Source organism: Acomys russatus, chromosome 25 (genome assembly GCF_903995435.1).
Source record: "Acomys russatus chromosome 25, mAcoRus1.1, whole genome shotgun sequence".
NCBI lineage: Eukaryota > Metazoa > Chordata > Mammalia > Rodentia > Muridae > Acomys > Acomys russatus.
Genome location: NC_067161.1, coordinates 4380528 through 4399798, shown reverse-complemented (window position 1 = coordinate 4399798; position 19271 = coordinate 4380528). Strand labels below are relative to the sequence as shown.

The 19271-nt window shown below is 41.3% G+C and overlaps 1 protein-coding gene across 1 annotated transcript in view; it reads left to right on the top strand.

The window, feature by feature from the left end:
* Atf7ip2 (activating transcription factor 7 interacting protein 2) overlaps window positions 1-4922 on the top strand; it is a 37091-nt gene extending 32169 nt beyond the window's left edge. The window contains exons 9-10 of the mRNA XM_051167661.1: window positions 2318-2403; window positions 3503-4922. Of these exons, the coding sequence (XP_051023618.1) occupies window positions 2318-2403; window positions 3503-3913 (497 nt within the window). The 3' untranslated portion in view covers window positions 3914-4922. The remainder of the gene's footprint in view (window positions 1-2317; window positions 2404-3502) is intronic.
* The last annotated feature ends 14349 nt before the right edge of the window (window positions 4923-19271 follow it).

Genomic DNA, 19271 nt, shown 5'->3' with positions numbered 1-19271 from the left:
CTCTGAGATACATCTGAAATGTTTCTATGTATGTATGTGCGTACGTGTTACTTCTTTTTGTAATAGAGCCACTGCATACAGCCATTCCTGTCCTAGAACTCACTCTGTAGACCAGGCTGACCTCAAATTCACAGGCTGCCCCTGCGATTAACACGTGTACCACCACTGCCTAGCTTATATATAACTTTTAATGACAACAAACCATTGATTCTGTGGGGTCAAACGTAAGATAGATTGAAAAGAAATACTAAAGGACTTCTGTGGGTAAACTGGACATAATATTGCATGCCTATAATTCCAGTATAACCACAGAATCAGGAACTCTAGAACAGCTTGGGCTACGTGAGACCTTGTCTCAAAAAACCAAGCACAGATGAGAGAGAGCTTTGGGATGGGTACATAACAGTATATCTTATTTTTGTGATAGTTTCAGGTTTCAAAAATACATATCAAAGCGTAAGAGTGTATCGAGCTGGGCATTGTGGCACATGCTGGAATCCCAGCGCTTGGGAGGCAAAGGCAGGTGGATTGCTGTGAGTTCGAGGCCAGCCTGGTCTACAAAGTGAGTCTAGGACAGCCAAGGCTACACAGAGAAACCCTGTCTCGAAAAACCTAAAAACAAACAAAAACTTAGAGTGTATCGTGGGCATAAATTGCATCTCTGAGTAGGTAATTTCAAAAATACATTAAAAGGTTAAGTTGAACTAGGCAACAGTTTTCACCTGTTAGACATTGGCATCACTAGTGATAACAAATACCAACAATTATTTGGCAGAAATCCTCTGTCTCTCAGCACCACAAAGTTGGGTTTCTCTTCGTCTGTGTGGCTTTATCTAGGGCTTGTTGATTATTACTTTGAAATAAGTAGTATTATTTCTGGGAAATTGTGTTTCTTAGGATTTTTTCTTTGTATTAAATTATTTACTTGAATTTTAGAAACTGTTTTATCACTTTATATGATGATTAATCTGAAGACTTCTATTTTAACATATCTGATTTTGGTGAATTAAAGCATCATTAAAAGCCTATATAGACTCTCAAAATTAAAACCAGTTATTACCTCTTTTAAGACGTTCTCTTAATACCTGTAAAATAATTGGCCATGGTGGCTTGCATATTTAATTCTAGTACTTAGGAGGCAGAGACAGGTGGATCTCTGAGTTCTAAGAGCACTACAGAGTGATGCTTTGTTTCAAATACAGACGCATGCACACGCGCGCACACACATACATACCTGTAAAGAATCTCACACACACACACATATATATATACACATACACAAACACACATACACACACACACATACACATGTGTGTGTGTGTGTATAAAGTAAAATACAAACGGGTCATTGCAGGGGTCGGGGGATGTGTATATCAAGCTAGACCGACCATCATGTCCTGATTACTGATCTAGTCTTTGTACTTTCCAGTGTTATCCACCCATTTTACTCTTCTCCATATGTTCTCTACCTAGCTATTTAAAGCTGTCCACAAGCCTTACTATACCTTTCCCTCTGTCCCATCACAACTTCTATATCCTCCCCATTTTTTTCCTTCCTTTTCTCTCTGTCATATCTGTGTTTCCTCTCCTTTCCCCTTTCCCACAATCAATATCTTTTTTTGTTGTTGTTTTTTGTTTTATTTGTTTGTTTTGATTTTGTTTTGAGACAGGGTTTCTCTGTGTAGCCTTGGCTGTCCTGGACTTGCTTTGTAGACCAGGCTGGCCTCGAACTCGCAGCGATCCACCTGCCTCTGTCTCTCAAGTGCTAGAATTAAAGGCATGCGCCACCACCGCCCAGCCAATATCTTATATTTAATTTTCTCCATGTGAATACATTCCTCAGGAGAGAACGCCCCTAACTTGAGGGTGTTTTGTTTGGGGATTTTTGTTTGACTTCTTAAGCTTGTACATGTTATGTTCATATGTGTTTAGCTTTAGTGTTTGTAGCTTTAGTGTTTGTAGAAACAGAAAAACCTACCTCTTTTATCTCTTACTCTGAATCCCTTTCCCATGCGTAAATACCTAATTCCTTGTTGCATAATGAAGGACTTAACTTTTAGAGGGAATTTTTATTGCCTTAGTAGGAAATTCTATGTATTTTCTATCAAAAGTATATATAGTCATATGAATTTTATACTTGTAACCTTTGTACCTTATACCCAAGGTGTACAACTGTTTAAACACTGTGGAATTTGTCCCAGGTAAACTTTACTGACTTTCGTTTTCTTGCAGTGCTGGGGCCTCCTCACTAATGGTAGACAAGTGCTTTATTACTAAGATGCACCCCCAGCTCTAAATTATACTGTCATCTTCACAGAAAGCCCAGCATTCACCCTGAAGTCATCTTCGAAAGCTGTTTTAGGATCAAAAGAAATAATCCCAGTGGCAGAAAATGGAGATGAGGTATTAATCTGAAATGCTGTGTAAGGATGTTCACTCCAGCAGAACGGGAAGCACCTGAGCCACATTTCAGCTTAGGAAATACTTTAATGGCTTTTCACAAAGTCCTCATCCACTTATATAATAAAAAGAATTCAGTTAACAATTTCCAGAAAATAAATTAAGGATGCTTTTTCATATATTTTAGGAGTAATAACCATTTTTAATGAGGTTATTGGAGAAACTACAACAGTGTTTGGAAACACAATGTTGAAGTGAGATTGTTTGCTCTCCGGAAGGTCTGAGACATCCTTCATTATGGCTTAGTAATATTCCACAGTGTAGAAATCATTCTTCCAACAGCTTGGAATGTGGCTCAGAGGTGGTAGAGCATTTACCTATCAGGTGCAAGGTGCTGGGTCCAGTTCCTAGGATCATTCAAAACAAAACAAAAATCTGAACTCTAAAAGAAGCTTCTATTTTGAAAAGATTGGATCTAGAGGCCAGGAGATCACTCAGTCATTAAAGTGCACTGCAAACAGCAAGACCTAAGTTTTCTCCTATCATTTAAAAACTAAGCCGGTGGTGGCGCACGCCTTTAATCCCAGCACTCGGGAGGCAGAGGCAGGTGGATTGCTGTGAGTTCGAGGCCAGCCTGGTCTACAAAGTGAGTCCAGGACAGCCAAGGCTACACAGAGAGACCCTGTCTTGAAAAACTTAAAATAAAATAAAAAATAAAAAATAAGCCAAGCTAAGTGGCACACACTTATAATCCCAGAGCTGGGAAGGCAGAAACAAGCGGATCTCTGGAGTTTGCTGTCCAGCTAGACTGGCTTTGACACCCAGGTCCCAGTGAGGGTTCTGTCTCAGAAAAGCAATGTGAATGGCTCCTGAGGAATATAGCATGTGAGGTGGTCCTCTGACCTACCCATATGTGTGCATATTGACAGATGTTCCAACACACACGCAAAACGTGAATCTAGCCTCGTTTTCTTGAAATAACCTTTCATTGCTTTGATGAAGGATTGAAGAGTGAGAAGTAGATTTGTAGGCCTGAGCATGAGCACTTTTTTCTCTACTCACCAAATGATCTTGATGAACTTTCTTGCAAATGTGTTTGTAGGATTTTGATTCATTTGAACACCTGCCACCTCTGCCAGAGCCACCACCACCACTCCCTGAGATGGCAGACAAAATCCACGACACACTTCCTCCCCAACAGCTTGAGCTGAGAGTGAAGCGGGTGCTGAGTCCCATAGGCATTGCCCTGACATGGAACATTCCTAAGGTCAACCCCAAGTGCGCTCCTGTGGAGAGCTACCACCTCTTCCTGTGCTGCGAGAACACTAATCACTTGACTTGGAAGAAAATTGCAGAAATTAAAGCTTTACCACTCCCGATGGCCTGTACCATATCTCAGTTTTTAGCTTCTACCAAATATCATTTTGCTATCCAGTCAAAAGACATTTTTGGGCGATATGGACCATTTTGTAATATAAAATCTATTCCTGGGTTTTCTGAAAACTTGACCTAAAAGTCCTCAGTAGTTATATGTTGTGCACGTGTCTTGTTTTCATATTTGAATGTTTTGTTTACAGTGTTTCTCTAACATTGTACATTGTAATGTTGTATGGTGCAGTTTCTGATCCCTTTGTGTGGGGACAGTTTTACATGTGTTGTAAAGTGTCTTGGAATTTTGTGTATTTCTAATTTGCATTCAGTATGTACTTCTGTTATCTGTGTTGTCACACATAACCTATCATGGACCCATGTTGCCATCCTGTGTTCCTATGGTGACTATGGACTTGCTACTGTGTCAGAAACCCTCGGGTACAAGGAGCTACTTTTCCCATTCTTGACAATCAGCTATAAGCAAAGCCAATCATTTGCCAAAGGTGGATCATCCTGAGATGCGTGTCTGCCATGATAGAATACACAGAGATTCCTTCCTGTTGTTTTCATCCTAAAGTAGACTATTGATTTGTGCTTGTTTGCCTAGCAGTCATTTGAGAGAAGCAGCTTGGAGCTTTTGCCTAAACACTACAGTTGGCTAGATCAGGCACTGGCGGGGGAATGCCTCTTCTTTCTGCACTTGGGAGGCAAAGACAGGCAGATCTTTGAGTTTAAGGCTAGCTTGGTTTACATACAAACTTCCAGGCCAGCCAGAACTACATAATCAAAGGCTGTTTCAAAAAAACCTTTTTGTTAGACATTGTATGCTATGGACATGGAAATGCACAGTGCTTCTTAGTTTTTTGTTTTTGTTTTAAATCATTCAACCTGCTGTTTCAACTTCGGAGTTAATTCCTTAAATTTGAGGCTTTATTTGCTGATTCTTAATTTCTCTAAATGCCTCTTTGCCAGTTTCCTGGCTTCCATCAGTACTCAGAGAACATAACACTTAAAAGGCTCTAATAAAAGGGCTCAATGCATACCTCTCCGCAAAGAAGCACTCAAGTGAGGTGCAAGCAGTCCAAGAGAGACTTGTGAAATCTGCGTCACCACCCAAGAGGAGATACTAGGTAGCTAGTAACTGAGATTTTTTTTTTTTTGTTATCATGGTTTTAAAGTGGAAGTTCTGAGATATGATTAGGAAACTGTTTCCCTTGATGTTTGAGGAAATTACATCTTCACAAATAAAGCTGTTTCTCTTAGTAGTTTTCCTGTCTTTATAAAGCATGTGTGAGCCAGGTGTGGTAGCATACAGAAACCCCCGTTTGGGGGCAGCTGATGCAGAAGGATTATGAATTCAGGGGAAGCCTGGCTTTTATTGCAAGACCTTGAGTGAAAGAATCAGCTTTGGGACTGACATCATGATATGTGCCTTTAATCCCAAAACTCAGGAGGCAGAGCCAGGTGGATCTTTGAGTTTGAGGCTAGCCTGGTCTACATAGCAAGTTCCAGTATAGCCAAGGCCACATTTCAAGTCCTTCTCAAAGAACTAAGGGGGAGAAAAGTCAGATTTGGAAACTACTTCCAGATGTGGGAATCTGCCAGCTGTCAGGCATTTTGTAGCAGATGGTACAAAATGGAATTCCCCCTGAGGTTCTTGCAACACTTGAGATAACAGTGTGCCCACAACCAATCAGCAGGATACCCAGAAAACTGACAGGATCCCATGACACAGAGGAAGGCTGCCATCTGACCTAGAGGAGAGAGCCAAAATACCAACTTTTTGTCCTTTGATGGAATCTGGAATGGAATTCCCAACTGTTAATACTTTAGTGGCACCAGAGTAGAACCAGCTTAGGGACAAGAAAATTTCTACCACCCAGCACAGAGAACCCTATAAAAGTTGCCTAAACTTGTCATTCAAAGGAAAGTGCTTTTGCATCCAATAAACAGCAGCCAAATTTGCCAGCCAGCCAACACGGACTATGTTGAGTAATAGTTGCTGGTGGCTCAGAATCCCAGACAAGAGACAGCAGAGAGAAATGGCATATTGCAACATCCTTTATAGCTTAAGACTAGTGATGATTTTTTAAAAGTTCTGTTTTGACATACCTTTTTATAGATGAGAAAATTATTCTAAAATTCATAGAAGCCATGGTCACTGACCCCACAAAAGTCCAGAGCCAGGATTCAAAGCCAACAGCCTGGTTCCTGGAGTCACAGTGCTTGTGCCATACTGTGATGCCTGGATAGATGGAATAAAATTTACATCTCTGCAGTCTTAGGATCGCATGTTAAAGCTCAGCTACAGAAGTTGGAGTAATGCTGGGATCTCCAGAACAGTAGTTCTCAACATGTGGGTCTTGACCCCTTTGGGGGTTGAATGACCTTCCATAGGGGTCACCTAAGATTCTGGCACCAGCTGTGGAGCTCCAAGGAGTCTGAGAGACCCATGGAGGCTCAGAAAGGTGATGTAGCAGCCTGCATTAAGTCTGGAATAACCAAGAAGAGGCTAGTCTTATGGGGAAATGCCTTTTCAAAGTGGACTCATGAAACTGGAAAAAAAGATGGTGGAACAGAGCCACATGTGATAGAAGATGACAAATCTATAACTTCCCAGTGTCTCAGGGCAGGCAGGTATGTGCCAACCAGGACCTCGCACCAAACCTGGCCCTAGAAGCCCTGCCTAGCAGCAACGTCACCCTGAGTCTGAATGACAATAGGATATCTGAAACAAGCCTTGGCAAAGGTGGAGTATTTATGGTGCTTCAGAAACCAGAAACCTTGGGGCTGGAGAGAGGGCTCAGTGGTTAAGAGCACTGACTGCTCTTCCAGAGGTCCTGAGTTCAATTCCCAGCAACCACATGGTGGCTCACTACCATCTATAATGAGATCTGATACCTCCTTCTGGCCTGTAGGGGTACAAACAGGCAGAGCAGTATATGCATAATAAATAAATCTTTATTTTAAAAAAAAAAACCAGAAACCTTGAGCTAGACCAATGACTCTGCAATGAATGTTTTTATGTATAGCTCTTTGGGGGGGAAAAAAGATAGATTGTGACACACTTTAGTTTCAAACAATCCCACTACAATGAATGAACAAATAATGCAATAGAGAAGTGGGAGAGATGGAGGAACAGACCAATGAGTGCACAGCAGAGAAAGGCGGAACTAGAGAAGGCTGCAGTTGTGGGAGGGAGAGACACATGGCATGTCCTTGCTGAGTAGGGCCATCAGGGTGGTGTGCAGCAGCCTGGAGCTTGTACAGACTCAGCCCCTGAACACACCTTCAGTTCATTTTCTGGATTGGACCTCCTCGAAAGATCTCCATGTACTGTGCTGCCCTCAGAGGCCTCATGATCTACTGCCCCAGGCTGTATTGAAGCCCAAGGTTCATGTGGATACCTGTGGTCCTATAGTAGCTTGGGTCTCTGTTAATGTCCATGGCCTGTTTTTTGTTTTGTTTCTTTTGGTTTTTCGAGACAGGGTCTCTTGGTGTTAGCCTTGGCTGTCCTGGACTCACTTTGTAGACCAGGCTGGTCTCGAACTCAAAGCGATCTGCCTGCCTCTGCCTCCCGAGTGCTGGGATTAGTCTGTGGTCTGTTTTATCACTGAAGACCATGTGGGTATCTGTGGTCTGTCCTGCCACCAGAAGCCATGTTGATGTCCATGGGCCATGCTGTCACTGGGTACCATGTTGATGTAAGTGATCTGCATTTGTCACCCAAGGTCATGTTGATGTCCTTGGTTTGAGCTGCTGCCAAGGGCCATGACATTGTTCTCAGTCAGTGCTGCAACAGAAAGCCACTGGAGACCATGCTGAGTGAGGTCCATGGCATGGGCTAACACCAGAGACCAAGTGTGTGTCTGTAGTTCATGCTGTGGCCGGAAACCATGTAGAAGTCCATGACCCGTGCTCCCACCGACTGTAAGGGGTGAAGAAGCTACTTTTGCACTGGTTTGATGACTGTAGTCTCAGAGTTGAGAGAGAGGGACATAGAAAGCTTCTGTGATAACCCCTAACTATCCCCCTGAAAAGGTAACAGCCTAAACAGAAAGCCATCAAAGTCAACTTTTAAAAATGCTGATGTGTAGCTCTCCATAATTGATGGCTTCTGGTGGGGGTGGGGATTGGTAAGGACTCAGTTCTCTTTAGGGGCTGGCCACTGAGAGTCTGACCATGCTATAGTGAGTATATGGACAACACAAATTGGACTTTTTTTCTTTGCTTTCTTTTTTCTTTTGCTTTTTTTTTTTTTTTTTTTTTTTTTTTTTTTTGGTCGGAGAAGAAGTCACAAGGGTGGAAAGGCTGATGAGTGTGATACGGGTTCATGATGTGAATTTCCAAAAACTCGATAAAAAAAATTAACAGGTTCTACCAAATGAGAGTTGGAACTTTAAATATACAGGCTACATGGGATGACAAGATACAACTCGATTGACTGACCCTACACCCTGCATGAACTGTGTAGGTGCTCACGGCAGTCACAGTCTCAGGGTGTGACCTGTAGAGCTTGAAAGCCACTTCTCAGAAGCCCTTGATGGAACCTGTGTAGGTAATGTCCTGGATGCCAGTGAAGACTTCAGTCCCTCAGAACTCCCATGCCCATGCCACCCACTGCCTCAGCACCTTGCTGTCTCTTGACTTCCCTTCAGTCCTCTGATCAGCCCTCTTCTCTCATAGACCTGTGAATAATAAAATGTTTCTGTCTCATGTGTTCTATTGTGCCGTTCCTCTGGGACAGTTGAAGCTGATTCCTCTTAATCAGAGTATTGTTCTCTTGGTTAAAAACAAAAACAGAACGGGTTGTGTTTTTTCCCAAGAACCACAAGACTGCCCACATGCACAGGCTTCCTGTTAAAGGGATATCTGGACATGGTTCTTCATCTTTCAGGTGCCATGACAAAAAAACTTAAATAAATGGAGGAAGAAGAAGAAGACTGATTTGGAGTGTTTCAGTTTGCAGTCTATTGTCCTGTTTTGTTTTGTTTTGTTTTGTTTGACATGTTATCATGGTGAGAGTATGTGGTGAAAGAAGAGGCAGGCTCCAAGTATCCCCTTCAAGAGCATGCCCCCAAAGATTTGCCTTCTTTCTATCAGGCCCAGCTTCATCAAGATTCCACCGTCTCCCAATAGTGCCATCAGCTAAGGACCAAGCCTTCAACACAGAGGCCTTTGCGGGCCATTCCAGATCCAGACTGCAGCGGATAGGGACCAACCCCTCCACCAGGAGAAAGACGTTTCCTGTGAAAGGTACACCATAAAGGTGCATGGGCCAGGGCTGGAGTGTATAGCCTTTCCAGGGAGCCTTGAAGAGTGGATTAGAGGAAAGTGACAGTAGGATGATAGAGAAAAACAAGCCCTTACTAGTATTGATGCTTACAAACAAAGCTGGGGTTCAGGGACTAAGATGGTGAGAAATGCCTTGTTTCCTGTTACTAGTTTACTGGAACAAGGAGGCCACAGAGCTGGCTATCCGGGTAGAAAACATTTATTTAGCCATCTGGGTAGAAAACATTTGTTTTGGGGGGTTTTGTTTTGTTGTTGTTTTCTCAAGACAGAGTTTCTCTGTGTAGTTTTGGCTGCTCTGGAACTTGGTCTGTATGCCAGATCCACCTTCCTCTGCCTCCTGAGGGCAGGGATAGGTGTGTGCCATCATACCCAGCTTAGAAAAAAAAAATTAAATCATAATACATGAACATTTTCCCAGTGGGAACTGCAACCAAAGCAATGGAAGTCATTTAGCACCCCCACTCTACTCAGTCTGTGGAAGTGGCCTTGCTTTAGCAGTTTATTACTTCCTTTCGGAACCTCCTGGCACTTACTCCTATAGAATCCCATACCTCCAGCAGTGCATGACCAATGCAGTCCCCAATGCTGCTCTCTTTTTACTGAGGTGAGGCAAGATCTTCTAATGAAATCTTGTATCTCCTCATAATTTTAATTGACCTATAACTCTGCATACGAGGCCAGGCAGATCTACAAAGTGACTCCAGGACAGCCAAGGCTACACAGAGAAATCCTATGTTGAAAAACCAAACAAGGGTGATAATGACGATGATGATGATGTTAGTACTTCATCAGACCTCCAAAGTCTCCTAGTTCAGATCCCCCAAACCTCCGAAGCACCTGTGTCAAAAGAATCTGAGCATTCTGAGATCTTTGTAGCATCTGGATTAGCTAATATTGCTCTATTCTGACAGATTCTTCAAGCATCATTTATCGTGGTCACAGCCATGTGTAACATGTCAGTTACAAATAACATTTGGTATTTTTCTAGTCATCATTCTTTTTATGTTTGCTTATTTTTCTCCTTCCTTTTCTTCTACTGGAAGCCTGCTTGTCTAATAGTACTGTTTTTCTTATTTTTGTTTGTCTATTTTTAGTGATTTTCCTCAAATATCAAAATATATTTAATTTTTGTCATAGAATTACTAAAAATACAAAAGGTGAAAGATTAATGTAAAAAATCTCTCATGCCTGACAAAACTCAAATGTTACCTTAGATAAGGAGGGAATGCATTCAAAAAGACTTCCTTTAGCAGGGAAAGCTTTCATCAAAGCTGAGAACCTTTTATTTTATAAAATTTTTAACGTATTACTATCATGGGGATGGCACATGCATCCTGGCCTTTTGGCATGTGAAGGTCAGAGGACAACTCTCGGGCGTCAGTTTTCTTCCTTCATAGACGCCAGAGGTTGAACTCTGCTTGTCCAGCTTGCATGTTACCTGCTGAGCCATCTTGTTGGCTCTGGAGTCTTCTTTTAGAGGAAGAATTAAATTATTGGGAGTATAGATGAGTCTGGAAGGAAATTGTATTGAAGAACAAGATTTAAAGAGCATTTCAGAATAGAAGCAGCAAACCTCAAGGGTCAGGAGTTATGTATAAGCTGAGCCACAGTCACATGTGAACTGCTGAGCGAGACATGGGAGTGGGCGTTTGGTATAGGGATAACTTTGGTAAGGCCAGAGACTTTGTAAAGGTCACACACTTAAAATGAAAGAGGTAGCTACAACTATTCCAAGAAAACCTTTTTTCTCAGTGTGAAATATCTTATTATTCATGAGGCCACTTTATTAGAACTGTAACTACTGAGACTAAACATGGCACCTAGAATCCTAGCAATTCATCAAGAGTAGCCAAGTGTCAAGGTAGCTTTCTCTACCTGCCACCTTCCTTTCCTTGTAACTTGTGGAGTTTCTTCTGTCTTCTATTTCTTTGCTTTAAAAGTCCTATATGACATCCCTCCCCAGCCTTTGGGGATCACTTAGGCTGTGTGATTTCCATGACCCAAATATTGCCTTCTTCACACTTGTAGTTTCTGAGCTTCAATAATCAGTACCAGGCAGAGTTCAACATCATGACATCCCTCACGCACTTCAACAAATTTCAAGGGTAAAGGGCAGTTCCCTTGGCAGAGTGCTTGGCTCGCATACACAGGCCCAGGCTTTGATTATCAGCACTGTGTGAAAGGAGTGTGTAATCCCTCCACACTGGAGGCGGGGTAGGAGGGTCAGAAGCTCAGGGCCAGCCTGGTCTGTGTATCCATCTTCTCTGCTTAACTCCTCCCAAAATTTCCACTCCTGCCAATCTTGCCTTCTAAATTCCAGGTAATGCCTTCAGTCCCCCACCAGCCACAAAAATCCCCTTATGGAACTGGGGCATCATTTTATTCATAATATGTTCCCAGGAGTTTAAGAATTTTCTCTCTCATACTTCCAAACAAGAAAAAGGCTCTTCCTATGGTTTAGCTGCAGTTCCTCTACCTCAGATACATGACTGTTTAATCAGGAGTTTTGCACCCATAGTGTTCCAAAAATAAGGAAAAGCTAATTATGGCTGTCTTCATTACGGCTCTATTGCTCTATGAAGATTCCATGACCAAGACAATTCTTATTTTAAAAAGCATTTAATTGGGGGCTTGCTTACAGTTTCATTTAAGAGGGTGAGTCCATGGTTATCATGACAGGAAGAAGACAGGCATGGTGCTGGAGCAGTAGCTGAGAGCTTTACATCCTGACCCACAGGCAGAAGAGAGAGAGGGTGGGGGTGGGGAAGGGGGGAAAGGGCGGGAGGGGACTGGCATAGGCTTTTGAAACCTCAGAACCCACCCCCAGTGATACAGTTTCTCCAACAAGGCCATACCTACTCCAGCAAAGCTGTGCCTCCTCATTTTTCAAACAGTTCCACTCTGATGACTACACATTCAAATATATGAGCCTATAAGGGACATTTTCATTCAAACCAGCACAGTCTCCATTTGCATATGAGAACATTAGTGACCACAGCTGTGCCTTCAGCTCCAGCAGGTGCAGATAACCTTGTACTAACAGGCTCCAATCAGAAGACAGAGTAGCAGAAGTTTATCTTCTCTTATAGTGTGGTCCATGGAGTTAGAGTAGTCAAAACAGAACTTAGAAGCTATTTTTTACTGAGAAGTATTGACTTCTCATGGGGACTCATTTGGGGTAACTAAACCTAGGATGAGAGCATGACACCTCTGCCTTCATCTTGTGTGTGTTGACTGGAAGCATAGAGATAAGTCATTGTTCTAAACCTACAGTTGCTTTGATTTCCAGGAAATAGAAACCCTTCAGGGAGAGCCCATCTCCCAGAAGAAGAGGATCAGCTGCAGTAGGGTGCAGAAGTGAGGTCTTGCAAGAACTAACCTGAGTTCTTCAAGCAATGACAAGAATAAAGGTTCCATCGCCACCTTTCAGAGGCAGAACCAGACCATACCTTGACCAGGGCTGCTTAACCATGTATGTCCATGTCAAAGCCTTTACAAGACCACTTGATAATAAAAACATTTGTGGTGATTCAAGTGTAGTGAATTCCTGTGTAGCTCTGACTAGAAATGGGTAGAGTTGTGTGTCTAAACCTGAATGTTACACATAAATTGAAGAGTTAAAGGTATAGGAGTTGGATATGTGCCAAGTGATCAGTAAGCGATCTTTCTTTCCTTCTTTTTTATTTTAATTTTTTTTTATTTCTTTATTTATTTTCCGAGACAGGGTTCCTCTCTGTAGCCTTGGCTGTCCTGGACTCGCTTTGTAGACCAGGCTGGTCTCGAACTCACAGCAATCCACCTGCCTCTGCCTCCCGAGTGCTGGGATTAAAGGCGTGCGCCACCATGCCCGGCTGAGAAGTGATTCTTATGTGCCCCCTCCCCCACTAGAACTCAGTGCTATCTGAGAGAAGAGATGGTTCCCTATAGAATCGATCCAGTTGCATGTCTTCTGCCTGTGGCTTCTTGTTGTCTTCTTTTCTAGAGTGCTACTTCCACTTTAGGTTTAAGCAGCTGGCTTTTTCACTTAACTGTTCCTCATGAAATGCCCAAGTAACGAAACCTCCACAGACTACCAGAGACCAGTCAGATGTAATGTACACAGGGTCTTTTTTATTGATCTTGCTCCAGAGCCACAACCGTCCGCTCCCCAGAGGCTGAGGAAGGTGGGTGGCCTTGACTCCTTTGAATACAAGGTTTTTAAAGGCAGAAACCAAAGCGGGACTTTCCTAGCCTTGGCATCACATAATTGGGTAAGGGGCATAGGGGAATTTGGCCTTAACTGATAAGGTACAGGGCAGAGGAGCTTTGAGTCATGCTGCAGGGGGACTCTTATCTAGACATTGCATCTGCTGTAGCTGTTACACTGCGGGTCTCCCACACAATTGGGGAAGGGGAAGCTGGCCCTAATCTGATAAGGTGAGCTTTTGTTTGGATCTCAGGGAAGTGAGCCCCTTGTCTAGCTCCCAGGGAAGTTGACTCCAAGCTGATGAAGCATAGGACAGGAAGGGATGTTGGCTCTGTTTCTTAACAGTTAAACTTTATTATACAACCCAACTAGCTTACACAAGAGGGGAAAAAAGAGTGAACCTTACGGGTCCCTAGGTGTCTCTGGCCTGCATGCTGGTCCAGCCTGTTTGCTCGTCTGGCCTGTTCGCTGATCCTCTTTCTGATCCACGTGCGCTCAAGCCCTGTCTGAACCTGCTGCTCTCTTTTTCCTCTCTACCTGCCTGTATATCACATACAAGAGGTGGTCTCTCTCTCCCATTGAGGGTAGATTAGAAACACAGTAGTCCAGGTGGAGTCCCCAGGTCCACTTCCTGAATTCCAGGCCCAGGATGGCTCCACCCAGTCTATGTCAAGGCTAATCTCAGGGAGTATCCGTGGTGTATCCAAGGGCAAAATCCGCCACCTGTGACAAAGCTTACAATCAATCCTTCCCACACATCCCCCTTTTCTCCAAAATAATAATAATAATAATAATAATAATAATAATAATAATAATTATTATTATTATTATTAAGAATTATATACACAAAAATACATATATACAGAATCATCAGGTATCAAGTACATAACCAAGCCCTTTTATACTTGTTAACCTGAGAGAAAGTATTCCACTATCCTACCAAAGAGAATCCTTTCACTTCATGAGAAATTGCAATTATCAATCTATAAATGTGTTTTTAATTCTTAAACTAAAGCTTCTAGTAACACTGTGGTTATCTAGTCTTCAATCCCATCAGAGACCCAAGAAAGAAATTCTATCTAATAAAGGAAGTGCTGGCAGGCAACTTCCAACTGTGGATAGGACAGAGAAAGCAGACCATTTGGACAGTCACCGGAATTTCTCCTTCATTGGGGCAAACATCCAACAAACTGCTTTTGGAAGCAAGAATTCCGACGGGTCCGGTCCATCTAGTCTCTTCAAAGCTGGACAGTCAACTTTCCAGCATTACTGTTGATCATAGTGGACAGTCAGCCTGTCATCAGCAGTAGAGATAAGAGCAGTTTCTCAGTCCAGTAACCTTTCTGTCACCCTTGTCTCTTGATGCCCCCATCTTCAATGATGCATACAGAGATGCGGCCAGGAGCAGATGTCTCTCTGTCACGAAAGCCCTCATCATTAAATGCCATATTCTGTGGACCTCTGAAGAATTTGAAGACCAACTCTCTATCTATTCTTACAGTTATCAGTCTATTCCTTTGAAGACATATACAAGAAATTAAACAATTTATACCCGATCTTCCTGAATAGATTATTAATAGTTTTTCATTACCTTTTTGAATGAGTGTTACATGAATAATACATTAATTATACATTGAAGAAAATGATCTTAAGTTTCTAACATAAAATATATAATATTTTGTCAATTAATAACATATAATACAGAATGCAAAAAATGAATAGCAATATACAATTTAATTTTTTATCAATGTGAAGCAAAACTTGAAGTCTTAAATTTCTATCAATCAAAAGTCTTAAATTTTCATCAATCTACAATACCAATGTAAGATTTTTTTGAAGCTAGTAGATTCAATAATCTACCTTTTATTCTATAAACCTATATCCTCCTTTCCTTCCCCCCATCTCCTTAATATTAGATGGGATAGAAAGATAAGAGAGAAAAATAGAAGAAAGAAATCCCCAAATGAAACTTTTATTAATTGTAACTAACCCCCTTAGGCAAAAATGAGGATTGGTAACACACCAAAAACATTCACCACACCTACTAGGAATGGGGGCATTGCGCTCTCAAAATTACTTTATGATGTTTAGGAGAAAAATGTTTTTGTGTGTGTGTGTACTGTAGAAAAATAATATATAGCCCAAGTGCTTGAAAAGCTAGGTGTAACTGTTTTTGTCAAGTCTTTTTGGGATAAATCCTTTTGGCAAGCCATTTTATTGTTAATATGCATGCAATTTCTGGAGGAAGCAGTAGCACCAGAGGCAGAAGTTTGATCTTCATCATTGTCCTGTTTTTTGTTTGTTTGTTTATTTGCTTTTGCTCTGAAAGTAAGCAAACTTTTGAAATCATTAGTATAGCTATGTTAGTACATATATAATTTTTCAAGGAAACATCAGTTGAGGCACCTTGCTCGAGGTGCCAGAGGCATGCTTTTGGGGTTAAATCACTCAGGCTGCCTGCTTCATCTTCAGTGTTGTCCTGCTTTTTGCAAATAATACAGGGCTCTACCCAGTCTATCTCAAGGCCAGAAGAGGGCATTAGTTCTCCAAGCTGTATGAAAAAATGCCAAGTTGTAAGAACCAGGTAGCTCTTAAGAGTCATTTCCAATATGGTCAGATCTAATCTTTATAAGTTTGGTTTGTAGCCATATTTTTTCACTCCCAGTGGAAACATATGCATACTCACGACCCCATCTCAGATCTATTGCAGGTTTCCATTTTATACTCGACAAATCCTTGTAGAATATTGGTTGTCCCAGCTCCTCAGTTTTTTCTATCACCCAATGTCTCTCCGCAGCTGACGTCCCTTCATCATTAACATTAAGAAAGTTTAGAGTCAAGAAAGCATTGTTTAATTGGTCCCTGGGTGTCTTTACCCTTCCCTTTTGTTTAAGGTACAATTAGCTCTTTCAACAACTGCTTGTCCTGTGGGGTCGTGAGGTATACCAGTAACATGTTTTATATTATAATACATAAAGAAGTTTTTCATCTTAAGGGACACATATGCAGGAGCATTGTCAGTCTTAATTTGTGCAGGTATTCACATAAGTGCCATTATTTCCAGTAAATGAGTAATCACAAAGTCAGCCCTTTCAGAATTTAAGACAGTTGCCCATTGAAAACCTGAATATGTATCAATGGTATGATGCACATACCTCATTTTTCCAAATTCTGCAAAATGAAACACATCAATCTGCCAAATTTCATTCCTTTTGTTACCTCTAGGGTTAATTTCAGCAGGTAATGGTATTTGACTATATAAGGAACATTATTTTTCTGGCTTGTTGCCAAGTGATAGAGAATCTTTAATTCAACCCCTTACCATTGATATGATGTTTTTTTCATGAAATTTTGAGGCCTTGAATACATTACCTATCAATAATTTGTCAATCTCTTCATTTCCTTGAGCCAATGGACCTGGTAAAACTGTATGGAATCGAATATGAGTAATATACAAGGGATAATTTCTGCTTCGGATGACCTGTTGCAGTTCTATAAATAATGTAGTCAATTCAGTGTTATCAGGAGTATCAGGAGTAAATTCAGCAGTTTCTATATGCAAAACAACTCTTTCAGCATATTGAGAGTCAGTAGTTATATTAAGAGATTTAGGAAAATCTAACAATACCATAAAGATTGCATATAATTCTGATTTTTGAACTGATGTAAATGGGCTTTTAATCACCTTGGTTATTTTATCAGACTTATAACCAGCCATACCTGATTTATTTGTATGAGTGAAGAAGGTGGGTGCTCCTGAGATTGGTGACCTCTTTACAATACTTGGAAGGACCCAATTAGTTCTTTTTATAAACTGTATATGTTTGCTTTTGGGGTATCTATTGTTAATGTCTCCCAAATAGTTACTACAAGCTTTTTGCCAATCTTCACTAATTACCCATGATGACATAATCTCAGAATCAGTAAGAGGCACTACAATTTCCACCTAGTTCATCCCTGACAGTTGGCACAACCTTATTCTTCCCTTTGTAATCAATTCAGAAATTTTCTCTATGTATGTTTTCAATTTTTTGCTTTGTTTATTTGCCAGGAATATCCATTCTATGATTCTGTCTTCCCTTTGCATAAGAAACCCAGTAGGAGAATGTTTTGAAGGCAAAATAACCAGAATGCAACCAAGGTCAGGATCAATTCTATCCACATATGCCTTTTGAAGTTTTTGCTCTACCAGAATTAACTCCTGTTCTGCCTCAGCGGTTAGACACCTATGACTGTTCAAATCTGAATCCCCTTGTAATGTTTGAAACAAGTTACTTAACTCATAGGTGGCTAACCCAACTGTAGGCCTTAACCAGTTAATATCTCCCAATAATTTTTGAAAGTCATTAAGAGTTTGCAATTTATCTCTATGGATCTGCACCTTTTGTGGTAGAATTTTTTGTTCAGTTATTTTATAGTCTAAATATAATTGAATCTCCTTTTTGTATTTTTCCCACAACAATCTGTAATCCCTAGCATGGCAGAATTCTTTGTGCCCCCTGAAACATTTTTTCTAAAACACTAGGGTCAGAATCAGCTAGCAGAATATCATCCATGTAATGGTATATGATAGATTGAGGAAATTGCCTGTGAATTATTTCTAAAGGTTGTTGCACAAAATACTGGCATAAAGTTGGGCTATTCAACATTCCCTGTGGAAGTACCTTCCAATGATATCTCTTCATTGGAGAATTATTGTTCAGAGTAGGTACTGAGAAAGCAAACCTTTCTGTGTCCTTGTTGTATAGAGATATGGTGAAAAAACAATTTTTTAAATTGATTGTAATTATATGCCAAGACCTAGGTAACAAGGAAGGCAAAGGAATTCCAGGTTGAAGTGAACCCATGGGTTGAATTACCTTGTTATGGCCCTCAAATCTGTTGTCATTCTCCATCCACCTGATTTCTTTCTTACCACAAACACAGGGGAATTCCAGGGACTGGAAGATTCTTCAATGTGTTAAGCCTCCAGCAGCTCTTTCACTAAATAGTGAAGTGTCTGCAACTTTTCTTTTATTAAGAGCCACTGCTCCTGCCATACATGTCTGTTTGAAATCCATTTTAGGGGCAGGGCTGTTGGTATCTCAGCAGTGGCCCCTCATAAATTTTGACACTCTAAACCTGAAGAGTTCTGAGGTTGGACAGTGGGCATAGTTTGTGGTTGCCCCTGATCACCTACATTAATCTCTTCCCCAGAAGCGCATACCAATTCACCCCTAGTTTCAACATTGTTTATCTCTGTATTTGCAGGAATAGTAATCTGAGGACCCCATTGTTGTAAGAGATCTCTTCCCCACAGATTTATGGGAATGTCAGCTACATAGGGTTTCAGCCCCCCTGTCTGCCCTTCTGGTCCCACACACTCAAGCCACTGCACACTTTGTTTTATTTGAAATAACTTACCAATTTCTACAATTTCTGTATAAACCTTCTTAAGTGGCCAATTTTGGTTCCAAGACTCCTAACACATGATTGAGATGTTGGCTCCACTGTCCACCAAGCCTTCTATTTTAACACCATTCAATTGTATCATTAACTTAGGTCTCTGATCATTAATTACTGTTTGCCAGAACACACGTGTCCCTGTGCTTCCAAACACACCAGTCCTTGCCACTGGAGCGGCTTTGCCCTTAATATAAGGAAACAGTAGGAGTTTAGCAATTCTATCCCCGGCATTGATTTTCATCTCCTTTTTTACACATGCCATGATTTTTATTTCCTTTTTAGAATCTCCATCTATAATACTGGGATGCACAATAAAACCATAAGAAGTCAGCCCACTTCTTCCCAGAACCATTCCTACTGTGCCTGAAGGCAAAGGACCGAAAACACCAGTATTTAATTTGTAACATTCAACCTGGGGAGATAGGGTAAGAGACATATTTGAAGCCAGATCCAAAGCTGCGTTGCCTTCAGTGGCATGCACTAGATCACTAATACTCAGTTCCCGTTTTCCTGTGGGGTTGTCACTTCTGGACTGGCCAAAGGAATTCGGCTGGCATTATTTGCGGCAGCCCGA